General features: G+C 40.4%; 1 protein-coding gene across 7 annotated transcripts in view; it reads left to right on the top strand.

Annotated features, from left to right (window-relative positions):
- ANKRD42 (ankyrin repeat domain 42) overlaps positions 1-21,399 on the top strand; it is an 86,552-nt gene that overhangs the window by 39,403 nt on the left and 25,750 nt on the right. For 3 of the 7 annotated variants that reach the window (XM_067038394.1, XM_067038393.1, XM_067038395.1), the window contains exons 10-12: positions 5,194-5,320; positions 9,060-9,204; positions 16,235-16,317. In XM_067038394.1, coding sequence (XP_066894495.1) covers positions 5,194-5,320; positions 9,060-9,204; positions 16,235-16,317 — 355 coding nt within the window. Of the gene's footprint in view, positions 1-5,193; positions 5,321-9,059; positions 9,205-16,234; positions 16,487-21,399 lie in introns of those variants that run through there. The other 4 variants (XR_010841392.1, XR_010841390.1, XR_010841391.1 and 1 more) reach the window with 2 other exon arrangements.

Genomic DNA, 21,399 nt, shown 5'->3' with positions numbered 1-21,399 from the left:
ACATTTCCATCACCCCCCAAAAGAAACCTCATACCCATTAGTAGTCAATCCCCCTAACCTCTACCTTCTTCTCCCTTCCCCTCAAACCACCCCCCAATTAGGCAACTACTAATCTACTGTCTGTCTCTATAGGTTTGCCTATTTGGGGCCTTTCATATGAATGGAATGATACCATATGTGGTGTTTTGTGACTGGCTTCTTTCACTTAGCACAATGTCTTCAGGGTTTATGCACATTGTAACGTGGATCATTACTTCATACTTTATTCCTTTTTATTGCCAAATAATATTTTTGTATGGATATACCACATTTTATTTTTAATTTTTATTTATTTATTTTTTCCTAAATTTATTTGGCTGCACTGGGTCTTAGTTGCGGCATTCAAGATCTTTGTTGCGGCATGCGAGCTCTTAGTTGCAGCATGTGGGATCTAGTTCCTTAACCAGAGATCACACCCGGCCCCGCTGCATTGGGAATGTGGAGTCTTAGCCACTGGACCACCAGGGAAGTCCCTATACCACATTTTATATATCTGTTTGTCAGTTGTTGGACATTTGAGTTGTTTCCACATTTTGGCTATTAAGAATAATGCTGCTGGGACTTCCCTGGTGGTCCAGTGGGTAAGACTCCATGATCCCAGTGCAGGCGGCCCGGGTTCGATCCCTGGTTGGGGAACTAGATCCTGCATGCCGCAACTGAGAAGTCCGCATGTTGCAACTAAAGATCCTGCATGCCACAATGAAGATCCTGCGTGCCACAACTAAGACAGCCTAAATAAATATTTAAAAAAAGAATAATGCTGCTATGAAAATTTGTATACATGCTCTTTTGAAAATGGAAATGTATTTTCATTTCTCTTGAGTATACACCTAGCAGTTGGAATTGCTGCATCATCTGGTAAAAATATGTCTAACATTTTGAGGAACTTTCAAACTGTTATGCAAAGTAGCTGCACCATTTTATATTCCCACCAACAATGCCTGAGGGTTCCAGTTTCTCCCCATCCTTGCCAATACTCGTGATTGTTTGTCTTGTTGATAACTAAAACTGTTTTAGTGAGTGTGTAGTGGTATCTCATTGTAGATTTGGTTGGTGTTTCCCTAATGAATAATGATGTTGAGTATCTTTTCATGTGCCCATTGATCATTTGTATATCTTTTGGGGAAATGTCTATTCAAATCCTTTGCCTATTTTTCAACTGAGTTATCTTTTTACTATTGAGTTGTAAGAGTACTTGCAGATATAAGTCCCTTATATCTGCAAGTATACGTATTTGCAGATACTTTCTCCTATTCTGTGGGTTATCTTTTAACTTTTTTTTTTAACATCTTTATTGGAGTATAATTGCTTTACAATGGTATGTTAGTTTCTGCTTTATAACAAAGTGAATCAGTTATACATATACGTATGTTCCCATATCTCTTCCCTCTTGCATCTCCCTCCCTCCCACACTCCCTATCCCACCCCTCTAGGTGGTCACAAACCACCGAGCTGATCTCCCTGTGCTATGCGGCTGCTTCCCACTAGCTAGCTATTTTATGTTTGGTAGTGTATATATGTCCATGCCACTCTCTCACTTTGTCACAGCTTACCCTTCCCCCTCCCCATATCCTCAAGTCCATTCTCTAGTAGGTCTGTGTCTTTATTCCCGTGTTACCCCTAGGTTCTTCATGACCTTGTTTTTTTTTTTTTCTTAGATTCTATATATATATGTTAGCATACGGTATTTGTTTTTCTCTTTTTGACTTACTTCACTCTGTATGACAGACTCTAGGTCCATCCACCTCACTACAAATATCTCAATTTCGTTTCTTTTTATGGCTGAGTAGTATTCCATTGTATGTATGTGCCACATATTCTTTATCCATTCATCTGATGATGGACACTTAGGTTGCTTCCATGTCCTGGCTATTGTAAATAGAGCTGCAATGAACATTTTGGTACATGACTCTTCTTGAATTATGGTTTTCTCAGGGTATATGCCCAGTAGTGGGATTGGTGGGTCTTATGGTAGTTCTATTTGTAGTTTTTTAAGGAACCTCCATACTGTTCTCCGTAGTGACTGTATCAATTTACATTCCCACCAACAGTGCAAGAAGGTTCCGTTTTCTCCACACCCTCTCCAGCATTTATTGTTTGTAGATTTTTTTATGATGGCCATTCTGACTGGTGTGAGGTGATACCTCACTGTAGTTTTGATTTGCATTTCTCTAATGATTAGTGATGTTGAGCATCCTTTCATGTGTTCGTTGGCAATCTGTATATCTTCTTTGGAGAAATGTCTATTTAGGTCTTCTGCCCATTTTTGGATTGGGTTGTTTGTTTTTTTGTTATTGAGCTACATGAGCTGCTTGTAAATCTTGGAGATTAATCCTTTGTCAGTTGCTTTGTTTGCAACTATTTTCTCCCATTCTGAGGGTTGTCTTTTGGTCTTTTTAATGGTTTCCCTTGCTGTGCAAAAGCTTTTAAGTTTCATTAGGTCCCATTTGTTTATTTTTGTTTTTATTTCCATATTTCTAGGAGGTGGGTCAAAAAGGATCTTGCTGTGATTTATGTCATAGAGTGTTCTGCCTATGTTTTCCTCAAAGAGTTTGATAGTGTCTGGCCTTACATTTAGGTCTTTAATCCATTTTGAGTTTATTTTTGTGTATGGTGTTAGGCAGTGTTCTAATTTCATACTTTTACATGTACCTGTCGAGTTTTCCCAGTACCACTTATTGAAGAGGCTGTCTTTTTTCCTAACTTTCTTAATGATATCCTTGCCAGTGCAAGTTTTTTGTATTGATGAAATTCATTTTATCTATTTTAAAATTTTGTTTGTGCTTAAATTTCTTTTTTGTTGATTGTACTGAGAATTAGCAAGGACTTATTGGAACTGCAGAAGATGAAGAGTTGATTTGTAGAATTTCAGTGTCTTCTGAAATTAGTTGAGTAGGAGATTTTTGTGAAGTGATCATTGTCAGTGAATCACAAAAATTTTAAAAGATGTTTCAGGAAAGACCAAGAACGAGGCTACAACAGTTTCCTTCTGTGGTGTGTTTGACACAAATGCACTCTTACACCCTTGCCGTATAGTGAGGCTCTGGCTGGTGCCCAGCTGAGGTGCTTGCAGCTAGTGAAGGTACTATATATGAAGTCATGTGCTATTTTCTTGTCCCTATTTAATTTTTTTCCAGGGCAAAATCCAAAGGACTGGCCAGTCTCTTCTTGGAGCACTAGGTTTTGCCAGAGTGCCTACAGGGGACTGATTGGATTTCTTGTCATCGCAAACTTCTTGGAACTGAGCCTCAATTCAGAGCATTCTTTAGTGAATTAGGTTTAGGGTCATGGCATCATAGAACCCCATTTGAGGTTTGACTCCTGGCTCAACATTCCTGTCACATGTCATCCAGCATCCAATCACTTTCAGTGACAAGGCCCCCACTATCACCCATGTGGCCCATTTCTACCTTTTGACAGGGGTAAATGTATAAGGCACTTAGCGTAGTGTCCTTCCCATCACAGGCACTCCACAAATACATGATAGCTCTGAACTATTTTTTTTTAACATCTTTATTGGAGTATAATTGCTTACAATGGTGTGTTAGTTTCTGCTTTATAACAAAGTGAATCAGTTATATGTATACATATGTTCCCATGTCTCTTCCCTCTTGCATCTCCCTCCCTCCCACCCTCTTAACTGTTTTTGTTGAAAAGTTTCGCCTTTGTTAAGATCTTTCTTCCTGGAACTAATCCCAATTAATCCTAGCTCTTACCTCTGATGATCCCATAGAACAGCTCTTTCAAAACATAGCCTTCAAATGTTAAAGAATTAAATAAACCATCACAATTCTTTCCATTTTATGTAACATTAAAAAAAAATCCCCTCTACTTGTTTGCTGTTAGTTATGGTGGATCCCAAACCTGTTTGCCCATCAGAATTGTCTGAGGAGCTTCTACTAACTACTGATACCTGAATTTGTAGAACTGCTATGGGGCTCAAATATATACATTTTTAAAAAGTACCCCAGTTGTTTCTGATGTATGTAGTTTGGAACCTGCAGCTCTAACCTATTGAGAGATAAATCAGAGTGGTGAGTGTCGGGGAGAAGAGGCTTTGATTTGCTAACCTGGTTGTAAAGCAGAGTTTCTCAGCTTCTGTGTTATTGACATTTTGGGCCAGATACTTATTTGTTGAGGGGGGCCCACCTGTGCATTTTAAGATATTTAGTAGCATCCTGAGCCTCTACATGCCAGTAGTCTGTTTCCCTTCATCCCCTGAAGTTTAACAAGTAAAAGGTCTCCAGATATTGCCAAGTGTTCCTTGGAGGAGAAAATCACCCCAGGTTGAGAACTTGTACCACAAAGGATAGAAAAAATCATGTTTGTTTTTTTGTTTTTTGTTTTTTGCAGTACGCGGGCCTCTCACTGTTGTGGCCTCTCCCGTTGTGGAGCACAGGCTCCGCACGCGCAGGCTCAGCGGCCATGGCTCAGCGGCCATGGCTCATGGGCCCAGCCGCTCGGTGGCATGTGGAATCTTCCCGGACCGGGGCACGAACCCGTGTTCGTGTTGAGAGTGGTCGTGTTGAGACCACTCAACACGAGTGGTTCGTGTTGAGAGTCAGGTGGACTCTCAACCACTGTGCCACCAGGGAAGCCCCAAATCATGGTTTTGATAGCTGGAGAATAGTTCAAGGTAGCTCTCAACACACTTCCTTCTCAATATCCTCTTGCCTAGATATTACAAGTGACTAATTATAAAATTTGGGGGCTGGATTAGTTCTGATTTATCACAAATACATCAAGCATATTTCAGTTTTTCTAATTTTCTGACATAAATAGATTGTGCATGGTCCTGTAATATACAACTAGTCCTAAAACACTGCTAGCCAGCCTCCCTCCTCTCCCCTCCCGTCCCCTCCCCTTCCTTTCCCTTCCCTGGTATTAATAGTCATAACAATGATATATTCTCCAACAGCAGGGACAGAATCCTCCATTTAGATATTTCACTGCTTGTTCACCCTGATGCTCTGCTACTGATATGTATCCTTCTATGTAGACACCACCGTCCCTCCATCTCCTTCACCGAACCACACAGACACTGACCATACAGACACTGGCTTTAGAGGAAGAGCGTGCTCCAGGACCAGCATCCTGTGAGCACATGAGCTGTTATCTGTCTAAACTAGGTTCCTGTTCAACTCTGTCTTGCAGTGAGAGCTTATAAGAAAACTGTAGAATTGAGACACCTCCTGGAAATTGCTGAGAGCAACTATAAACAGTTGGGAGGCATAACAGAAGAAGATCTAAAGCAGAAGAAAGAACAGCTTGAGTCTGAAAAGTAATGTCCTCAAAACTTTGATAGTTTGTTTTTACTTACCTTTCTAAATGCAGTGTAAGGGTTTGTTGATCAACAACTTACTTTTTCATCCCCACCAAAGGGTGTGAGTTTCCAACCTGTTTTCCTCCTAAGCCCCCAGATGGAGAAGGTGTTAAGATTTAAAAAAAATTGTGGTAAGGGACTTTCCTGGTGGCACAGTGGTTAAGAATTCATCTGCTAGTGCAGGGGACACGGGTTCGAGCCCTGGGACGGGAAGATCCCACATGCCGCGGAGCAACTAAGCCCATGTGCCACAACTGCTGAAGCCCGTGTGCCTAGAGCCTGTGCTCTGCAACAAGAGAAGCCACCGCAGTGAGAAGCCTGTGCACCGCAACAAAGAGTAGCCCCCGCTCGCTGCAACTAGACAAAGCCTGCGCGCAGCAACAAAGACCCAACACAGGTCTTAGTTGTGGTGCAAAATTGTGCACTAATTTAAAAAAAAATTGTGGTAAAATATACATAGCATAAAGTATATTTTAACCACTTTTAAGGCAGAATTCAGTAGTGTTAAGTACATTCCACATTTTTGTACAACCATCCTTCAGAACTTCTTGTCTCGCAAAACTAAAACGCTAAGAAGAGTTCCTGTTTTTTGTTTTCGTTTTTTTGAGACCACAACTACTTTGAGCTTTTCAACCAATACAGTCTCTAGACATCCCTATCGAATTGGACTTGCTCACAAGTCACCAACCTAGTCCTATGTTCACAGACAGTGGCATCCCTCAGAACACTTGCATATTCCCTCACCTTTCACTTCCTGCACCTGAAATTGGCATATGGTACCTCTCTAGTTAATTAATGGCTGCTGGGATAGAGGATGCCAAGTGCTTATTTCCTCCCACTGCCTCTTTGCTTGTCTCTCTGCTTTCCACAGTGGACAGGGAACACAGGGAGACAGGAGGGGAGACTTCTAGTTTAATCAAAACACGGGTCTGTAAAGAGCAGTGCACATGGATTCTCCGCTTCCCCTGCCCTTTCCTTTGGTTGAGTCTCTTTCCCTCATATTCTTAGAACCTCCTGTTTCTCTTGCATTCACCCTCTTCTGAATTTAATCTCAGTAAGAGGTCTGGTAAATGTATTTAGAGTAACATCTAAATCTTTGATAAGATGGGTACTTGGGAGTTTGAACAGAAGACAAAATCTTAAGCCAAAATATTCTGTCTCTTAATGGGATTTTGGGCACTAGGAAGTTGTGGTAGACCAAAAAGAAATTTTCTTTTTTTTAATCGGGGCCTTCTTGGTATCTCATAAATCACATCACATAAGTAGCTGTCCACTGCCTCTCTCTCTCTCTCTCTCTCTCTCTCTCTCTCTCTCTCTATATATATATATATATATATATATATATATATATATATATATATATATATATATATATATATGTATGTAGGTATGTATATTTCGGCTGCATCGCACAGCATGCAGGATCTTAGTTCCTTGATCAGGGATTGAACCCATGCCCACTGCAATGGAAGCATGGAGTCCTAACCACTGGACCGCCAGGGAATTCCTGACTGCCTCTGTATTGATTAAAGTGTTTGAGATGTAGAATATTTTTAGTATTGGCCTCTGCCTAAGAACCTAGCCGAAAGTTCTTAGCTCCCTTGTAGTCTAGAAAAGTACTTCACAGTAGAGCAATTATTTCCTAGATAATGAGCTTTAAATTTTGTTCCCTTTACTTCTGTTCCAAGGCATATTACTGTACTACTGCTAGGGATGCTTGTAGTACTTCTGAGCGCTACTGTATGGTAGGCACTATATAAGCCTCTTGTATATATTGTTTCATGCAATCTTCATAGCTCCATTAGCTATTATCTCACTACGTGGATTAGGAAACCAAGACTGAACTTACAAGTTAAGTAACTCTCATGAAGTCACAAAGGGAGGACTAAGGGTGGGGGGTGGAGCCAGGATTTGTGTCTGAGTCTATATGACTCCAAACCTGTTATCGAAGGTCATTACAATTTTAATAATAGTCTTTAATGGAACTTTTAATTCTAATGTTCACATTTCAGTGTGAAATGGTTATGTAAGTCATTTGAGCAGGATTTTTTAAATATAAAGATTGCTTTAGCCTTTGTGCCAGATTGTAGTTTCTTATTAGCTGACACTGCAATGTTTCCTCTGAGTAAGCTTTACTTCTCTCGTATATGTTTCTCACTTTGTGTTGAGTACATCTGAAGACATTTATTCTTTGGGTACAAACTCCTGATCTTATATCTAATTGTAAAGGAAACCTGCATAAGTATTAGTTTGAGGGATGTCCTTTTGCCTTTGTTGTTATTGATTGGTTAGATGAAACTCAGAATACAGCAAAACGTGGTTGTGTTATTCTGTCCTGGGGCTGATTTTCTTTTCTCATTTGCTGAATTCTAGGTTTCCACAGTTAATGTTCTTTCCTATCTCCAACCTCAACCCCACTCACTTCCATACCAGAGCTACTACCTGTATACTCTTAGATTGCCCTCCTTCAGACCTGACATCCAACTCAACATGCCTTGGGAGTTCTGGTGCCCTCACTATCCAGCAATAAGGCAGAAAGAAACCCTGGTTCCAGTCCTAGCATCACTTGTCTGGGTACATTTTAACATCTTCCTGATATGTGTCTGCCAACCTCCTGTCCCTGCTCCCTCACCCCCCACCCGCATCCCTTGCAGTCTGTCCATCATGTTAAAACCTAAGTCAGATAAATCTCACATATTGCTGACTGAAAGAAGCCAGGCACACAAATGAATATAATGTACAATTTCATTTACAAGCAGAGACAAAACTAATCTAACACGATAGGTATTCAGAAGTGTGGTTATTACCTCTGCGAAGTGAGGGTTGCCTGGGAAGGGCATGAGGGAACTTTCTGAGATGATGGAAGTATTTTGTATCTTGGTAGTCATGGTGGATGCATTAGTGGAAACTCATTGAATTGTTTACTTGATATTTGTGTAATTCACTCAAAGTAAATTTTACATCATTAAAAAAAACAAAGCTAAACAAAGCAAAAGACATTTAAGTTAGAGCATGCCGTTTCTCTGTTGAGATCCTCTAATGGCTTCCCATTTCATTCAGAGTAAAAGCCGAGTCCTTGATGCAACTTAACAGGCCCTACTTGTTCTGGCTCCCTTTTACCTCTCTGACTCTACTCCAGCCACATTGGCTTCTTTCTTCGAGTTCACCAGGTGTTCTTCTGCCTTAGGGCCTTTGCACTTGCTATTCTCTCTGTCTGGGATGCTTGTCCCCCAGATGTCTACTTGATTATCTCTTATTTCCTTTGGGACTTTGCTCACAAGCCCCCTTCTCAGTAAGGCCTTCCCTGGTCATTGTGTATGAGGTATTAACCCCCTCCTCAACAACATTTCTATTACTTTCTTGCTTTATTTTTTTCTCCCTTAGCATTTATCACATTCCAACATACTTATATTTACTTACTTATATTTACTTATTTATTTTCTTTACTGTCTTCCACCACTGCTGCCAAGGTAGGCCCCACAAGGGCAGATTTGGCCTGTTTTGTTCACTACTTTTATCTCCAGTATGTATAGATCAGTGCTGGCTCATAGTACACTCTCAATATATATTTGTTGAAAAAATGCTTTCTTTATTTGCCTTAAATATAATGTATATAATGTATGGATACTTCTCACTATTACCAAAAATAATTGCTAGTTGATATTGGAGATTGATTGAAACCAAATTTTCTTGACAGAACTATCAAAGAGCTGCAGGGCCACCTGGAGTATGAACGACTATGCAGAGAAAAATTAGAATGTCAGCTGGATGAGTATCGAGCAGAGATGGATCAACTCAGGGAGATGCTGGAAAAAACTCAGGTTCCCAACTTTGCTGCTGTGGTTGGTATCCTTCTTAACACATTTATCTTTCTCAAGAAGTAGTATACAAGAGTAGCTAAGAGTACCAGCTTTGGAGGGGGCTATTTGGGTTTGAATCCTGGCTGCAGCCCTTTTTGGTTTGGACAAGTCATTTAACCTCTCTTTGCTTTATTTGTCAATTGGAGGTAATAACATATTTTCTAAAGTGTTGTAAGGAGTAAAGGAATATACATATACACATACATATATATATACACACACACATTACTCTATAAAACTATATATACATACACATACATATGTGTCTGTCTATCTACCTGTCAGTTGGAATAGCAACCTGGTTGATATGTGTGCAGTAAGTTTTATTCTTATTATTGTATCATGTAAGGAAAAATATTTTATAAGCAGAGTAATCAATAAGAATTCTGAGACAGCTATGGAGTATTTATGTTTTTAATTCTAAATATCCAAAAGAAACTACTATAAAAAGAAACTGACATGAGAAACAGATAACAAAGAACAAATGAAGAAATGCAGGTGAAAAGTGATAGCAAGAAACCCCCAGCGGTGCTTGTATTTCAGGCCATCTAGTCTCAGTAGAGCAGGCAGAAACCTCACCAGGGAAACTTTGACCCTCACTCTCCTCTGCTCTGAAGATGTGGCCTTTGTGGACAGTTCATGTGACATAGTGTAGGGATTCAGGTACGTTTCATAGTTTCCTTCCATAGGGAATTTTTTTCTTCAGTCCTCGTGGGTAAGTTAATTTTGTTCCAGATCTACATCACCTCAAATATGATATATAATAAAAACTTCCTGGCTTCTTTTTATTTTGTACAAATGAATCATTAGTCTCTTTAATAACCACTTAAAAAATATTAATATATTTGCTTGTTGTAAAATGTTAAAAACAGGGCAGACGCTCCTCCCCATACCAAGTTCCACTATCCAGAGGAAGCCGCTGTTAATGGTTTGGTCTCATATTAGACAATATTCTGTTCATCTGCAAATGTGTGTATTTCTGTATACAAATTCACTTTCTCTGGGTTTTGGTATCTCACCAGTGCTTAATTTTCCAAGGGATAGAAATAATCATCATAATTAATCCATTATCTTCATTTTTGCAGTGACCATCTTATACCACTTTTAGCCTCTGGGGACACTTTAGTATGGAGACACTGGCTGGGGCAGTCATGTGGTGTTGGCTAGCGGACACGCACCTTTTATAAACTACCACTTAAACTCCAGATCCGCTCCCTCTCCACCTTGTGGCAGGAACTCTGCCTATTCTAGTCTCCTCAGAGACAAGAACATACATTGTTCTTCGCTGGCTAGCTGCCTAGATCTTTTGGAGATCACCCAAGCTGCACACCTTTTGAGTCAGTCCAGATTGATAGTCTACATAGAAAATTTTGGGTTTTTAGCTATTTAAAATTATTCTTTTCTTGCCCAGAAATGTCTGTTCCCAGGGTGGTCTGATGTCACACACTAATAGAGCACATCCTTCCTAAGACCTTGCTCTCTACCAACAATGTGTAGCTTTCAGGAGCACTGACTTGAGGTCCCTGTACTCTGGGCCCATCGTTTTTTGCGGTCCTGCTGTAGGTTACACGAGTGTTTGTAAATGAGCACATGTCAGTGACCTCTCATGGCAGCTGCTTACTTTCTGTTCTGCAAAAGCTTCTGGGTCTCAATTTCCTCATCTTTAAAATGAGGATAACACCTACCTCATGGGATGGTATTGATGTTAGATGAAATACTGTGTAGAACTCCTGAGGTATTTTCTGTCTACTAGTATTCATGGTATTATATTCTCCCTTCCTCATATCCTTTTCTCTTTTTTCCTTTCTTTCAATTTTCTACATTTGAGTTGTATAAACAGTCAGTGGATAAATGTGTGTAGCCCTATGCATCTGAAAGGAGGAGGAATTAGTTTATTGTGGAGTCTAAATATGTGAAGTATAAATAAAGTGAACTTTTGATTCAGTGCTCATTTATATAGAGGCTTCAAGAAGCTCTGACTAAATCTCTCCTGCCACCTTCTGGTAAGGACCTATGATTGCATATGACTTTTTCCCCTGTAAAAGAATCTGCAAGAGCATAATTTTTAGCCAGAAAAAAAATTCCTAGGATAGTCTGACATAATGCACTTAAATAGGTTTTTTATAATAATAATAACTGGTTTTGATAATAATAAATTTTTATAGTGCTTTCTCACATATTGTCTCAGCCTGCATTAACCCACCTCACCAGCCTTATTGTTTTCTATTCTCCTACACGTCACCTGCCTTTTCTGAACTTGCCCCACACTTTCCCACCCCCAAGCCTTTGCTCGTTTTGTCCATATACCTTGAAGCCTTTCTGTCAACTCTGCCTCTCAAAATCCCCTTTAGGAACCATCTTGTTCGTCAACCTTGTCCTAACCCCCCGACCACAAATGATCTCTCCTCCTTTCAGCAAGCACTTTGTACTGTTCTGAGGGCACTTCATCACTTGTATTATAGTTTAATTGGCTCCTTTACACACAGCACTGAAAATTTGAGTTCTGTGAGATCATCTAACTTGCCTTGATTAATAGCATCATCATCATCAACAGTTACTGAGTACTTGCTATGTGCTGCGCTCAGTGCCAGGAACTTTGTATCTGGCAGATGTTATTATCTTCATCTTACAAATAAGAAACCAAATCTCGGAGAAAATAAGGAATTCGTGTAAAGTCACACAGCAGCCATGATTTGAACCTAACTGCCTAACCCCCTTTTAATGACACTTGTTACTGCCAGTATAGCCCCCTTGCCCTTCCAGCTCACTCACTGTGCTTATGAGAAAATTTAGTTTGCAAAATTGGTCTTTAAAATTTTTGATGTTAGGTCTTCAAATAAGTGAATTTATTTATGAAAATTTAAATATAAAATTTATAGTAATTTGATAAAATGTTACTTATACTGGAATTATACACGGTAATTCAAACATCTATTTCAAGATATGTCTTAAATACAAAGTTGAGGCGATGAAGCTTCCAAAAGATAACACAGTGGGATATCTTTGTGACCTTGGGGTAGAAAAAAAGTTGATAGATTCAACTTTATTAAAGTAAGACTTCACTTTATCAAGCACAACATTAATAGATTGAAAAGGCAAGCCAAAGAGTAGGAAAATATATCTCCTTCCTTCTTGTTTTCCTTCCTTGTATCCAAAAGCACAAAGGACTTACACAAACCAGTATGAAAAAGACAGACAACCCAGTAAAAAACGGGGCAAGACATGATCAGGCACTTCACAAAAGAAGATATCCAAGTGGCCAATAAGCATGAAAATGTACTCAGAAGTGTTACCAGAATTATTAGTTATCACAAATATAAATTAACACCCAACAAGATGTCAATATACCACCAAAATGGCTAAAATTAAAACAATACAAAACAGACATTACCAAGTATTGATGGGGATGTGGAGGAAGTGGAACTCTTATACACCACTGGTGGAGTGTAAATTGATTTTAATCACTTTGGACAATTGTTTGGCCATATTGAGTAAAGCTGAACATATAGACATCTGTGACTCAGTTCCCAGTGCAATGAATACATGTCTCTTGATGTACACAGATGGGCACCAAAAGACACGAACAAGAATATTCATATTAGCATTATTATAAATATCCCCCAAACTAGATAAAAAATTCCATCAACAGTAAATAAATACATTTTGGTATAATCATACAATGGAATATTATAAAGCAATGAAAATGTATGAATTACTGCTCTATACATCACTGTGGGTCAGTTTCACAAACATAATGCTGAGCAAAAGAAAACTACAGTATGATGCCATGCAGTCCCAAAATATGTAAAATAAATCAAGTTAATAGTGCCCGGGAGGAGGCAAACGGATGCTTCTGGGATACAGGTAATGTTCAGTTTCTTGTTCAATTTCTTGATTTCAGTTGTGGTCACATTGGGTGTTTTCACTTTGTAAAAATTCATCACACTGTACACTTTTTGGGGTGCTCTTTGATATGTGTATTGTACTTAAATTAAAATGTTTACTTAAAAAATTTAAACTAGATGGGAACTATAATAGCTTTGGTAGAGATGTCTGTCTACAGATTGATGCAGCACTGAACTCAAAGCTTCCATCTCCAAAACCAATATCATTCGAGAAGTCGTTGGTCTAAAGCTTTGGGCCATGCTTGCTAATCAAGAACGGCCAACCCGGAACTGGCAATATTCTATGAATACTTCTGTGTTTAACTTACCCTTGTTTTCTGCCTACAAGGATGTGGAACTGGGTTGGGCTTTGATATGGTCTCTGCTGGGCTTCTCCCTGTCCTCTGACATCCTAGCCTGTGAGCCTAAGGGTCCTTGGAGCAATCTGAGGGCTTAAGTGAGTTTATCCAAGCTGAGCTGTTAGTCTAAGGAAGTTCTAGAAGTTTGTGATTTCTCTCTCTCTTTATTGGTTATACTGTTTTGACACTGATAAGAGACTGTTCTGGTAATCAAAGTGGGATTTATCTCCTTTTAGTTGTGTATGCCTCCCAAAACTTATCAGATTGCATGAAATTGTTTTAAAAACAAGAATTCCATATACCGAGGCAATAATTTGTAGACACATAACCTGTCAACAGTTTCACGCAGTATTATTAATCTCTTCAACAAACCTGTAAATTCTTTCAGATGGAAACTGGTTAATATTTAAAATATATACATTTTCACACAGGGGTGGTTATTTAATTTACACTTAGAATTGCTTTAGGTGCCTAAGCACCATGATTCATGTGTTTAATATCTCAGTATTGCAGTTCTCTTTTCCTGAGTTTGGGAGAAAACACATATTAGGGAGAAATACGTTTCTGGCTATAATTTATGACGAGGAAATGAGTAATCTTGGTGAAGAATGTTCCCCAAATGCGGAAACTTCTGGAATTTGAAAGTTTGGAACTTTAAACGAACACTTACTGGAGGCCTGTTGAGTGCCAAGCACGTATTTTCTTTTGAACTAGTTTACAGTAAGGCTTGCTTGGTTTGATAGAACAACTTACATATTTGATGTTAGTAGATGCTTTGGTATTTGACCACTATTTCTAGAGTATTTGGGATTGTTTAAACTCCTTTAGGAGTTAGCATATATGAAAAGTAAAGGAAAATAAATATTAACTGTTTCTGAAAGTCTGGTAACTCTATTAAGCACTAGAAAATTGGCTACCTCTGACAAGTAGCTTCCTCTCCTTTCCTACATTTTCTATATTCTTTTTCTAATTCCATCTAGTTGGATGAGGTTAAACTCCTGCCCTACCTGTGCTTTTTTCTTTCATTGACATTTCTGCATTCATCCCCTAATGATCTTGAGGACCTCTTGAAAGCTGGGGAGTGAACTGAGCACCTCTTTTTAAAAAAAAATTTATTTATTTTTGGTTGCGTTGGGTCTTCATAGCTGCGCGTGGGCTTTCTCTAGTTGCGGTGAGCGGGGGCTACTCTTCGTTGCAGTGCATGGGCTTCTCATTGCGATGGCTTCTGTTGTTGCAGAGCTCTAGGCATGCGGGCTTCAGTAGTCGTGGCACATGGGCTTCATTAGTTGTGGCTCACGGGCTCTAGAGCGCAGGCTCAGTAGTTGTGGCACACGGGCTTAGTTGCTCCGTGGCATGTGGGATCTTCCCGGACCAGGGCTCGAACCCGTGTCCCCTGCATTGGCAGGTGGATTCTTAACCACTGCACCACCAGGGAAGCCCAAGCACCTCTTTTATATCTGCTATTCCACCACAGACTCCTGAGTGGGTACCAGATCTCATTCCTTTTTGTATACCTGTAGCACAGTATACACAGTATACAGTGCCGTTTTAGGAACTGAATGAGCAAATTTTTTGCTGGAAGACAGGATGGAGGAATGGTTACAACATGAACTTCAGTGTTGGACAAAATTTGGATTTGAATCCTGCCATTTAGTTTTGTGACTTTGAGAAAAGTTGATTAGCCTCTTTGACTTCTGTCCTTGTATCTGTAAAATGTTGGTAATACAACCTACTTCACCTTGTTATATATGTAAAGTATGAAATACAGTGGGTACCATATGCTAAGCCCCAGTAAAAAGTTTGTTGTTACTGGTCTTCAGACTGGTTGGCAAGCTTTTTCAAGAGAAGGGACCATCATATTGCCCTATGCCCACCAGTGCCTGGCCCCTATAAGGGAGGGCCAGCAGATTCCCCATCTATTCCCCTCTCAAGGGGGAGGGAACATGTGTGGTTCTGTTTTCCTGGGTGGTGTTGGAAAAACAGCAGTTTGCTTCTATGTTTACACACCTACTATGAGTTAAGCTGACTGACCTCATTAGCAAAGGTGTAGGTGGGAACACCTTGGGGAATCCTACCTCCAGCCGAGGGCTCTCCTGGTGGACACCTGGCCTTGTGATGTTCCTGAAACTCCTGCATTCAGATCTGTCCTGCCCAACTGGGTGCAGAGCACTTTTCTGACTAGAAGAATTATTCAAAGATGACTGACATCTAGTGAGTATCCACTGTGTTTCTAGTCCTCTCTTACTCCTTCCCAGAGCATTTATTAAGAATCTTCTGTGCTAGGAGAGTACCACAACGGATGAGATATATTCAGAAACAGTGTGTGGCAGGGCAAAGTGGAAGAGACGAGCAGTTGAGGGATGTTTTGTGAACAGAGAAGGAAATACAGGATCCAGGAAATGTGATTCCTAACAGAATGGGGCTTGCAAAGAATCCAGAGGATGCCATGCTAATGCTTTGTGTTATTTTGTTTAGTAATATGTTGTAAAATGTTGGTCTAAAATAGAAGCAGAAACAAGGTGTTCTGTGTGGGGGATGTATGAGGTAAAGGTAGGACTGGATGACTTCCCAAGGTGCCTCCCAGTCTGATGAATCAGCACAATATGAACTGGTGCTTCCGATGTAAGTATTTACACAAAATTCTAAAAGAAATGTAAACCAGAGTTGAAAATATTGTCATGGTTAAATTTTTTCTTTTGGAACAGTAACGTAGAAACACAAAAATGTGTCTAGCATAGAAATCTTATTTGGCTCTCTTTTCCTTTGCAGGAAGACGACCCTTCCTGTGAGTCAAGCAAAGAGAAGAGGCAAATGAAGAAAAAGGTGTCTTCTGGAGGAGTTTTTGTGAAAAGGTACTAATCAGTGAAATAACTTTAAATAAACTTGCTTGATTTTTCTTTTATTTTTAAATTGATATAAATGTAAATCTATAAATTCTTCTCAGAATTACTGACATGCTGTTATTCAAATTCTGAAGGCAGAAATGTATAATGTCAAAGGGATTAAAATTACACGGACTCAGTTGTTTTCCCCCTCTCAATATACTTTTTATATATTTATGTAGGCAAGTCAAAACTCTAGATTTGAGTAATTTTGCAAGTATTGACATAAACTTTAAAATATAAGATAACAGTAATCAAAAGGTCTAGTTATAAAGATTAGAAGTTCTATGATGGCTTCATAATAGAATTATATTTTTTACTTTCTCTAGAGAGTATCATTTTACTAGTGTAGGTATAGCTTTTCTCCCAACTTTTCAAATGACTTGATTTTTTTTAAAAAGTTTTATTTTATTGAAGTATAGATATCTAATGTTAATTTCTGCTGTACAGCAAAGTGATTCAGCTATACACACACACACATTCTTTTCCATTATGGTTTATCACAGGATATTGAAAATAGTTCCCTGTGCTATACACTAGTATCTTGTTTCTCCATTCTATATATAATAGTTTGCATCTGCTAATCCCAAACTCCCAATCCATCCCTCCTCCACTTCTCTTCTCCCTTGGCAACCACAAGTTTGTTCTGTGTTAGTGAGTCTGTATCTGCTTGGGAGATAAGTTCATTTGTGTCATATTTTAGATTCCACATATAAGTGGTATCATATATGTCTTTCTCTAATTTACTTCATTTAGTATGAAGTAAATGTTGCTGTGAATGGCATTATTTCATTCTTTTTTATGGCCAAGTAGTATTCCATTGTGTATCTATACCACATCTTCTTTATCCATTCAGTTCTTGATGGACCCTTAGGTTGTTTCCATGTCTTGGCTATTGTGAATAGTGCTATGAACATAGGGGTACATGTATCTTTTTGAATTATAGTTTTGTCTGGGAATATGCCCAGGAGTGGAACTGCTGGATCATATGGTAGTTCTATTTGTAGTTTTTTTTTTTTTTTTTTTTTTTTGGTGTTACACAGACCTCTCACTGTTGTGGCCTCTCCTGTTGCGGAGCACAGGCTCCAGATGCGCAGCCTCAGCGGCCATGGCTCATGGGCCCAGCTGCTCCACGGCATGTGGGACCTTCTCGGACTGGGCCACGAACCCGTGTCCCCTGCATTGGCAGGTGGATTCTCAACCACTGTGCCACCAGGGTAGCCCCTGTAGTTTTTTGAAGGCACCTCCATACTGTTTTCCACAGTGGCTGCACCAATTTACGTTCCAACTAACAGTATAGGACAGTTCACTTTTCTCCAGACCCTCTCCAGCATTTGTTATTCGTAGATTTTTTTTATTGTGTTTACATTTTTTTAACATCTTTATTGGAGTGTAATTGCTTTACAGTGTTGTGTTAGTTTCTGCTGTATAACAAAGTGAATCAGCTATACATATACATCCATTCCCATATCTCCTCCCTCTTGGGTCTCCTTCCCACCCTCCCTATCCCACCCCTCTAGGTGGTCACAAAGCACCAAGCTGATCTCCCTGTGCTATGTGGCTGCTTCCCACTAGCTATCTATTTTATGTTTGGTAGTGTTTATATGTCCATGCCACTCTCTCACTTTGTCACAGCTTACCCTTCCTCCTCCCTGTGTCCTCAAGTCCATTCTCTAGTAGGTCTGCATCTTTATTCCTGTCCTGCCTCTGGGTTCTTCATGACCATTTTTTTTTTTTTTAGATTCCATATATATGTGTTAGCATTGGTTATTTGTTTTTTCTCTTTCTGACTGACTTTACTCTGTGACAGTCTCTAGGTCCATCCACCTCACTACAAATGTTGCCATTCTGACTAGTGTGAGGTGGTACCTCATTGCAGTGTTGATTTGCATTTCTCTAATGATTAGCAATGTTGAGCATCTTTTCATGTGCCTATTGGCCATGTGTATGTCAAATGACTTGAGTTTTAAGAAGCATCTGAACTTAGGAGAAAACGACAAGTTTTAGAAAAGGACAACTTTTACAATAACAACCAAATATCTCCAGGGAAGTTTACATAAAACGGAAATCAGCTCTTGTAAAAAGAAAAAAAACCATAACGCACGTTTACCAAAAATATACATTTAAATAATCTGCTTTAGAATTCAACCACTGTTTTGTCTTGCAAGCCTTATAAGAAAGGAATAACAGAGACAAGGTTGACTGGACAGGATGAAAAATATGTGGCTTTATTATTCTTTCTTCTCTTTTCCCTTGACTTTGCTGACCAAAAAACCACCATGGCATTTCATTTCAGTTCTGACTCAATTCCCTCACTTTTCCTACCCCACCCTTTTCTTCCTTGAGCTAGCAAAGATGTGTGACTCTCTTGGGGCACTTGTCTAGTTTCTGCCTCCCTCTGAAGATCTGATTGCTGGCTTTGAGCTTGCTTCACTAGCATCAGCCTTCCCACCATACCCCAGACTGCCCACCTCTTAGGCCCTGGCAAGTACCTTACATGGATGGGCCATTTTGGCCCAGTATCATCAGGACCAGTTTGCCCTGACACGAGTACATTTGATTGCTAAGACCAGTTTAGGCTGGTCAAAGGCCTGTAAGCAAGTGTTCAAAAATGGCTTACCTATCCTTTTCATAACCTTTATAGTCATTATTGTTGGTTTCTCTGTGGTTTCCAAAAGGCTTTCAATCTGTAGTAAAAACAGTTGTCAACATTTATTGGGCACTTACTATGTGTGTGATCTGTACCAAGTCCTTTACATGTATTACCGCTTAATTCTCACCACAGCTGTATGAAGAGAGGTACAGCATTTCATACATAGAGATTAAGAAGTCACCCAGAGTCACACAGCAATGTGGAGCTGGGATTTTAACCTTAGGAGGGGAATTTCAGAGTCTGCATTCTGGAATCCCCAAAGCCAACATTTCTCTCACCTTCTGGGACTACACACAGCCTTACTTTTTCCTTCTAGCCTGATGACTCTAAAGTAATCCCAACCCTGGAAATAGTTTGTTACACTTCCTCCTGTTTTCTCAAGGGGGCCACATCTCTAGTCTCTGTACAAGTGAGGTAGCAAATACCAGAAGAGTGTTGTAATAGAAGCATGCACCCTTGTGGCAGAGGTTCCCTGGATGTCTCCCAATACCTCTTCTCCCCTTTTTCTATAGTATTAGGATTTACCTGGGCTTGTGGCTGCTCAGGATAAGGACTTCCCAGTCTTCTTTGCAGCTAAGATACCAAGTGTGGCCAATAGTGTGTGAAAATGGTGTGTAAAACCTTAGGGGTCATGTCCCTAAAGGGAAAGGGCTTTCCCACACCTTCCCCTTTCTTATTCTAGAATGTGGGGTGGTAGTGAGTCACTGAACTTTGCAAATGAGAGCACTACAGGGGTGATGGAGCATAAGACAAAAAGGAGCCAGGACACATGGAAAGAAGAGCCTGGACAGCATTGCTAAGTATTAGCAAAATGCAAATCACAACTACAGTTGAGTTCTCAGTTACTCTTACTATTGAGTAAGAGCATAAAATTTTGAGTTAAAGTCTTATGACTTATCTGCTGTGTGATCTTGGCAACTTCAACTGTGTGAAGTTACAACTGTGTGACCTTCACTTAGCTGGTTTGCTTAGCTGTAAAATGAGGATAATACTACCTACCTAAGAGGACGGTGATGAAAAATAGGTGAGTTGATATATATAATTTAGTATATTCACTGTTATATAGTCAATGTAGCTATTCTACAAAATGACAATCACTAATTTTAGTGTTGGTGATGATCATAGTGTTTTCCACTGCTTCATTTTTTTCCCCTTTCTAAGTAGAGAGATGTGGAGCTCACCTCCTCCCACAATACATCAAAAAATCCATCCACATATGGAATAGTTCTCACAGAACACCCACTGAATGCTTTTAGATCTCATACAACCAAAGCTTCAAGAAAGATCCCCATGTAACTGGGTAGGATGAAGGGAAAAGGAAGAAGAGGAGGAATTGGGATGGGACCTGCACCCCTGGGAGGGAGCTGTGAAGGAAGAATGCTAACCTCACCCTGGGAACCTCCTTCACCAGCTGGGAGGTATGCCAGGACAGATAGATAGGGAGCTTCAGAGGCTGGAGAGGAGGATATGGGAGTTGGCCTGAGGCACTTCAGGGTACGGAGAGACCAACACAGAAGGTCCTGACCACGTCACCACACTTCCCAGCCCACGATGTGTGCCTGCTGGTGTGCACGGCGACTGGGTGCTGAAACTCAGGCTTCAGCAGACAGACCCGAGGAGAGGACTCGGTTTGGTTGCATGGAGACAGACAAAGGGTCTGGAGCATGGTCTGGACCATAACTGGGGGGGTGTGCATGTGGAGGTGGGGCTGAAAGCTGAACTGATAGCTGGGATGGTTGCTGGGATGCAGCTTTGGCAGGTTCCTGCTCTGGCAGACTTTTCACTGGAACCATGCACGTGTGCCTGAGGGTGCCCTGGGTCAACTGTCTGTGGGTTCAGGGGATGCAGCTCCAGTGGGTTTATGCACTGGTGGCTTGGTGAGCGCGTATGCTCTGAACTTATTACCAGGGCCCCCAAGAGGAGGTGGGCCCAAAGGGCAGTGCCAGCAACACTGACCTTTGTGGGTGCACACACCGGGTGGCAGGTGGCATCACAGAATCCCACGTCCTGGCAGGCAGCTCCTGGGAAGGAACATGCAGTGGCTCCTCTCCCAGAGGGAGCGCTCCAGTCCCGCCTACTTCACACCACAGCTTAGAACCAGATCTGGGGATTTGCACTACAACTGGGGAGCAGACCCTGCCCCTGACAGGGCTGTGACACCCACAGAGCAAAGAGGAGGCCCTGCCCAACATCCAGTGTGGGCTCTGGTCACCATGACACTAATCACACTCCCCTATCAAGGGGATAATGGCCAGCACACACATGAAATATGTGGAAAGCATCAATACCAAAAAGCCCTTGCACCAAAGATATTGGACTAAAGCAGGCTACACTGGGATGCTCCCACATAAAAACAGCCCTTCCAGACCACAGTAGATACCTGCTTCTCCTAAATTCGT

Source organism: Kogia breviceps, chromosome 7 (genome assembly GCF_026419965.1).
Source record: "Kogia breviceps isolate mKogBre1 chromosome 7, mKogBre1 haplotype 1, whole genome shotgun sequence".
Classification (NCBI taxonomy): Eukaryota; Metazoa; Chordata; class Mammalia; order Artiodactyla; family Physeteridae; genus Kogia; species Kogia breviceps.
The sequence above is the reverse complement of the archived record's forward strand: the minus strand, read 5'-3'. Positions and strand labels throughout refer to the sequence as shown.